Source organism: Helianthus annuus, chromosome 3 (assembly GCF_002127325.2).
Source record: "Helianthus annuus cultivar XRQ/B chromosome 3, HanXRQr2.0-SUNRISE, whole genome shotgun sequence".
In the NCBI taxonomy this organism is placed as follows: domain Eukaryota; kingdom Viridiplantae; phylum Streptophyta; class Magnoliopsida; order Asterales; family Asteraceae; genus Helianthus; species Helianthus annuus.
This window is the reverse complement of record NC_035435.2, coordinates 71,358,496-71,365,937: the sequence shown is the minus strand read 5'-3', so window position 1 is coordinate 71,365,937 and position 7,442 is coordinate 71,358,496. Positions and strand designations below refer to the sequence as shown.

Sequence of the window (7,442 nt, the reverse complement as noted above, 5' to 3'; positions counted from 1 at the left end):
AAGAAAATATATTTTTACTTCCCAAAAACAATATATTTTCTCTTTGTCAAAAATATGATATAACTTTGTAATAATTGCAAAAATCATATTTTCACTTCCTTGTGTCCAAAATATTATTTACCAAAATATACTTGCGAATTAAGTTCCGGAATATTTTGTAAGTTACATTTCTTGTTCGGTTTTGCCAATATTTTGAGTGTAACATGTATATTTATTCCTTGAGATTTTGGTAATATTTTGGATTGTAATTCTTGGTGTTTTAATGTGTTATATTATTTCAAGTCCTAGAATAATATAACTATTACACAAAGTATACAAATAATCACACATATGCATCTTTAATGTATATATATATTCTAAATATATATCTTGTCACTTTTATTGGTAAAGACCAACCTCCAATATTCGTATTTTGTAACCAAAATTTATGACAAAGTTTATATAACAATGTATGGTTTAAAATACACTTGGTTAATATTTGTTTGAAAATATTTTTCTAAGTGTTTGTATTTTTAGAAAATTTTGCCATAGTTTCCCCTAAAAATGGAGGTTTCCATGCATTCAAGCATATCATTTTCTTTTGTAAAATCATCACAATCAATCCACAATTAACACTAAACAACTCACACTTACTAATTTTGCCAAAATCATGCTTATTCCACTAATTCATGAACTTGAAAGTTTATGAAAAGTTGTAGTAACTTGGTAGTGTGTTTAGTGGGTTTAGTTATCCTCCAAAGTGTGGTTGTTTATACAAAAACATCATTCTTGAAAGACTTAGATGTTTACAACTTGTAATCATGTTTTACAGAAATGTTTCTTCATGTAATCTTCTTGTTACACAAGTGTTTCCACACTTGTTTAACTACCAAAAATAGCGTTTGTTTATGTAAGAACCATGATCTACTAAAACTCATATTTTAAACTTGGTTCTATTGGAAAACCATTCATAAATCTTAGATCTATATGATTATTAACCCACTTTGATTATCATTTTCCAAGAAACCAAAGTATTCTTCTCAAGTTTGTGATTTAAGTGTGGATGATCTTTCATCCTACCACATTCTCACTTTCTCATCTTGCTAAACTATGTTTCTAATCATAATCTAGCAAGATGTTATGATGATCAACATCATTTCTACAAACAATCAAAGATCAACAAGCATACATCTCATAAACAACTTAGTTTCATCAAGATTACTTCATAAATCAAGCATATGTTCAAGTTCCATGCTTATGTTCTTTAGTGTTCTTAATGTCCTTGATTATGCTACTACTTTAACCACTCAAAATAGAAGTAATATGGAGTGTACAAGGATCTTACCACTAGCTCAAGGCTAGGGATGAATCAAGAGTAGAAATCAAGAGGATAAAAGCAAATAGAGAAGGTCCTTCAAGTTCCAAAGCCACCAAGCTTCCTTGTATGGACTCTAACACCTTTGTGAATGCTTGGAATGGATGAAGAAGATTGAATGATGATGATGGTGGTGGTGGTGGTGCCTAAGTTCGGCCGAGAGGGAGAGAGATGAGTGTGTGAAGTGTGTAAGGATCATGAGTTCAAGATCACAAGGTTACTACTTATAACCATATCCTCTAATTATCTCATGTATAATATGTTGCAAAAAGTAAAACAAGATCTAATTAAATATAGGAATAAAATCTTGAAGTATGGTGGTGGTGTTATGGCCGATTGTAGGAGGGGGGGGGGTATGTAGAGTAGGTTTAATCATTTAGTTGCAATTTAGTTCAATTTCAAGTGTAGGTTAAGTGTTTTAGTGACTAGATATTTTGTATGGGGTGTTATGATGTTCGGGGACCATAACTAGCTTGGAAATATTAAAACAATGCTTCTAGTGTAAATTTGGTGTTTCGGGTAGTGTCCGGTTGTTCGGTTAGATACTGATTCGTTAAAATGCTAAACCTTACCTAAAATAGGGTTTTGCTTGTTTCTTCTTCAATCGCCGCCCTAGATGCAGTATTGATTTTTTGACCTAATAAATCGGTTGTTATTGATCGTGGTTAACTGTGTTTAATTTAGCTGGATTGATACACTGGTTTAATCAGTTAAGAATTGAAGTTCGGCGCTAGGGTATAAGGATTAGGGTTTTTCTGCTTGGGGTTCTTCGTTTTCTGTGGTGGAGATCGGCTTTTGTATTGCATGGTTTCTGGATTTCCGTTGAATTAGGGGGAGGTGTTTAATCTTTGATGAGTGAACGTAAAAAACCTGGGGGTAACTCCCCGAATAATCAAGTGAAGCTAGATTTGTTTGACCTAGATGGGTTCCCTAAATCGCCTAGTGCAGCGGATGATATGAATGAACATATGGTCGATGACTCTGATTCTACACCTGGAACTGTTCCTGTCGGTGGTATTGGGCTTCGAGTGACCAATATTGAGGGAAACCCAATGTTGCCGAAGAGAGGTATGTTTTTTACAAATAGTGTGTCGGTTATCGATGGGTTGGCTGCCATATCCAAACCTGTAAACATGGAGAACGAGGAGGAAGTCAGTTTGGAGTATCAGGGAGCGGAAAAACATCAGAATCATGTTGCGGGTAGTCAGCCGAGTTCTGGTAATGTAGTCAAACCTTTGTCTTATGCTGAATCACTTAGGGGAGATAGCATGAGGAAGGTTAATTTTCGGGCACTTGCTACTGTTGAGAAGCAGGATGGTTGTGATGTGGTGTTATCTAGGGACTCCGTTAGAGTCGTGCAAGATAAATTGGCCAATACATTGTATGGATATTTCTTGGGGGATCGGGTAGCATACCCGGTTGTCGAATACTTTGTTAGAAATAACTGGAAAAGGTTTGGTCTACAGAAATCAATGATGAACGCCAATGGATTCTTCTTTTTCAAGTTTGGAGATCAAGCAGGGATGATGAAGGCACTTACTGAGGGTCCGTGGATAATTCGTTCACAGCCATTATTTTTGGAAGTTTGGTCGCCGTCGTTTAAACTTGAAAAGAAGGAAGTCAAAAAGGTTCAGGTGCGGGTTAAAATCCATGAAGTTCCGATTGCTACGTACACAGAAGATGGATTAAGCCTGATTGCAACTGCTATTGGGGAGCCGAAAGCTTTAGACTCTTTCATAACCTCAATGTGTGTAGATATGTGGGGCAGAAGTAGTTTTGCACGTGCACTTATTGAAATTTCGGCTGATAATGATCTTAAGGAGGAATTGACTATTGCGGTGCCTTGCCTTGATGGAGATGGATTTGTTAAGGAGAAAGTTTAAGTGGAATATGAATGGTGTCCTTATAGGTGCGGTCGATGTTGCGCCTATGGCCATAATGAGGATTGTTGTCCAAAGCAGCCTACTCGTGTGTCTAATGGTAAACATCAAGGTGGTAAGGTGAACACTGATGAAAAGAAGTTCAAACAGCCGACTCAGAACCGGGGGCCTCAAAAGCGCCAGCCTATTGTGGATGAAGAAGGGTATATGACTGTGCAAGGAAAGAAGGCTGCTAGGAAGGTTGGTTTTAATGTGAACAAACCTAAACAAAAATTTGAATATAGACCGATTGTGTCTAAGGGCAAGGGTGAGACTCTTAATCGTGATCCGATTCGGATGGAACCAATGCTAACTCCAAATAAATTTGATATTTTAGGGGAGGGATCTGATATTGGCCAAAGTAGCTCGGGTGTAGGGCCTGATCAAAATATGTCAGATGATGAAGAGGTGGTGGAGGTGTATAATGAAACTAATGAATTTATCAGGGAGGATAGACGAGAAACCAATAGTAAAGGGGCAAGCACTCCTAAACAAGTGGTTTCTAATGATTAGTTTCGATGTTTGGAATATAAAGGGGTTGAACCGCCCTCTGAAACAAATGGAGGTTCGGCAAGCTGTTAAAGATAATAAGCTGAGTTGTTGTGCTATTCTTGAGTCTCATGTGAATGTTGGAAACCTGAGTAGAGTTTGTTCTTCGGTGTTTAGAAACTGGGATTGGACTTCTAATGGAAATTGCTGTGATAAAGGTACTCGAATTATTCTTGGATGGAACCCGGATGTCGCTGATGTCATGGTATTATCTCAAACGGATCAGGCGATGCATATCCAGGTGTTTTTAAAGAAGGATAAGAAACTGTTTTTTGGTTCTATTGTGTATGCGGCTAATTCATATATTTATAGAAGACATTTATGGAGTAATTTGGCAAAGCATAGGATCTTGGTTGATAACAAGCCATGGGTGGTTATGGGTGATTTTAACTCAGCTTTGTTTCTTGAAGATAAGTCTGTGGGTACGTCATCCATCTCGCTTGGCATAAAGGAGTTTAGAGATTGTGTGGAGGTTATGGAGGTATTCGATATTAATAGGTCAGGTTTTGGAATCAAAAACCTAAAAACGGTGTTGGCTTGCTTAAGAAACTTGATAGAGTCTTGGGTAATACTGCCTTTGTTGCTGAATTTCCTGACTCGCATGCTTTGTTTAAGCCTTATGGGATTTCGGATCATTGCCCGTGTATTCTAAAAATTACCAATGCTGGTAGAATGAAACCAAAGCCTTTTAAGTTCGCTAATTTTTTAGTTCACAACCCGGAATTTCATGATATTGTAAAGACTGGTTGGAAGGTCCAAGTGAATGGTGTCCATCAGTTTAGAGTCGTAAAGAAGCTTCGGCTCCTGAAACAGCCGCTGCGGTCTCTTCTCTTCAAACAAGGTAACCTCCACTCGAAGGTTGTTGTCTTGCGTGATAAACTTGAATCCATTCAAAAGGAGATTGATAGAAATTTTATGGTGGAGGAGTTACGGATTGAAGAAGCTATTGTGCTTCGGGAGTATCAGGAAGCTTGCTTGGATGAAGAAAGATTCCTGAAGCAAAAGTCAAAAGTCGAGTGGCTTCGAGCAGGGGACGCTAATACTTCTTTCTTTCACAATTCTTTGAAAAGCAGGAACCATAGAAGCTGGATAGATGGGATCACAGATGCTAGTGGACATGTTTTCGAAGGGCATAATGTATCAAAAGCTTTTGTGGATCATTATGCTAATTTTCTAGGTGGTCAAAGGGATGTCTCACTAACGCCTTCTCCGGATTTATTTTCTAAAGTACTGAATACGGATGTAGCTAGTCATATGGTGCGTCCGGTCACTATTGAGGAGGTTAAGGCGGCTGTTTTTGCTATTGGTAATGATAAAGCTCCGGGGCCTGACGGGTTTACGGCTGCTTTCTTTAAGAATTCGTGGCCGATTATAGGTAATGAGGTTACGGATGCTATTCTGGATTTCTTTAATACGGGGCATCTTCAACAAGAAATTAATCACACTCTTATAGTTCTGGTTCCGAAGGTGTCTACGCCGTCCACTATATCGGACTATAGGCCGATCTCTTGCTGTAATGTTCTCTATAAGTGTATTAGTAAAATTCTGGCGGATCGTATTAAAGGTGCTTTGAGTGGGATTGTGAGTATCAACCAGTCGGCGTTTGTCCCGGTAGAAGAATATCGGATAATATCTTACTTACACAAGAGCTGATGCACAACTATCATAGAAACTCGGGTCCTCCTAGGTGTGCTTTCAAGGTGGATATTCAGAAAGCGTATGATACAGTGGACTGGAGTTTTCTCAAATATGCTCTGATCGGGTTTGGTTTTAATAGGCAAATGGTCGATTGGATTATGCTTTGTGTTTCGTCCCCCTCTTACTCGATATGTGTTAATGGTAATGTTCATGGGTACGTTATGGGTAAACGTGGGTTACGCCAAGGGAACCCGATCTCTCCTTACTATTCACGCTTGTGATGGAAGTGTTGACGTGCATTTTACAACAGGTGACTAGAATCGATTCTTCTTTCAGGTATCATAATAAATGTGAAAAACAACTTATCATCAACCTTTGCTTTGCCGATGACCTATTTTTGTTTGCTAGAGGTGATGTTAGCTCGGCGAGTTGTATTATGACATCGATTACTAAGTTTACGCAGAGTCGGGATTAACGCCTAGTATTCAAAAGAGTACAACTTACTTTTGCAATGTCCCGAATCATGTTAAAATTGCTATCCTCAATATCCTGCCGTTTGTGGAGGGTGCTCTCCCGGTTCGGTATTTGGGAATCCCTTTTATCTCGTCTCGGCTCTCATATTCAGATTGTCACATCCTGGTGGAGCGCGTGGAAAACCGTATTAAAAGTTGGAAGAATAAATTTCTGTCGTTTGCTGGCTGTCTTCAGCTGATTATTTCAGTTCTGTCATCTATGTACGTGTACTGGTCTTCAGTTTTCTTGTTACCGGCTTGTGTTATTAAGGAATTGGAAGCCCTTATGCGTAATTTCTTATGGGCTACGGATGCGACTCATAAGGGGAGAGCGAAAGTGGGATAGAAGGTGGTTTGTCTTCCAAAGCATGAAGGTGGGTTAGGTATTAAAAGGATCCGGGACGTGAATCGTGCTCTTATGGCTTTTCATGTGTGGAGTATCATTACAAACCGAGAATCGCTTTGGGTTGCTTGGATGCATTCCTACCCGTTAAGAGGCCGCACTCTATGGAATTGTAAACCTGTCACTAATTGTTGCTGGAGTTGGAGGAAGATAATTCAGATACGGTCAGAGTTTAGACGCTGTATTTGGGTAAAACTCGGAAATGGTAACTCTACATCAGCATGGTATGATTTTTGGTGTGATGGTGGTCCGCTATGTTCTTTCCTTTCTCCTAGGGTTATTACTCGAGCTGGATTTGGCCTAGCTGATACCGTTCAAGACGTTTATGGGGATGGTACTTGGAACTGGCCGGTCGAGTGGAGGAATTTGTTTCCGGTTATTAATCAGTTGGATCAACTTCATTGTAATCCGGATACTAGTGACCGTACTTTGTGGAAGGTTGGTAACAATCTGACCGATTTTTCTTCGTCATCGGCTTGGGACTCCATTAGAAATACCGAGGCCGATGTGGATTGGGTTAAAATTGTTTGGTTCTCTCAGTGCATTCCGCGCCATGCGTTCAATATGTGGTTAGTAATGCGGGGTAAACTGTTGACTCAAGACAAAATTTTGCAATGTGATTTGTCTAGGAGGAAGAGTATGAACATGATGTGTTGTGTGCTATGCTATGCGAATGTGGATTCTCATGAACATCTTTTTTTCGAATGTGGCTTTTCATCTCAAGTGTGGAGTTCGGTTAGAACCAAAGGGAACATGGCATCTGTCGACTCAAAATGGAGGAACATTGTTGATTAGTTACGGGACCGGGTTACCTCTAAATCGGCTGGTAATTATGTAAGTCGATTAATTGTGGCTGCCACGGCTTATACTATTTGGCAAGAGAGGAACACAAGACTTTTCAAGAACCATGCAAGACCGCCGGATACGGTGCGTGACCTGGTTTTAAGTACCGTCCCATACAAGCTAATGGGAATTAAGTTCAGGAACACGGATAGAGTGAGAAAATTGTTGGAAAGCTGGGAGATCCATAGCGACAGTGTCATTGATAATGGAGGCTGATTGTTCTT

General features: G+C 39.3%; 1 protein-coding gene across 1 annotated transcript; it reads left to right on the top strand.

The window, feature by feature from the left end:
• Nucleotides 1-6,390: 6,390 nt before the first annotated feature.
• LOC110931762 lies at nucleotides 6,391-7,170 on the top strand. The gene has a single exon (XM_022175143.1). It carries the CDS (start codon nucleotides 6,391-6,393, stop codon nucleotides 7,168-7,170), a length of 780 nt encoding a protein of 259 aa, XP_022030835.1.
• Nucleotides 7,171-7,442: the final 272 nt, after the last annotated feature.

Coding starts and splice junctions, on each gene's coding strand:
- LOC110931762 (XM_022175143.1), top strand. CDS start 6,391: ATGGCTTTTCATGTGTGGAGTATCATTACAAACCGAGAATCGCTTTGG.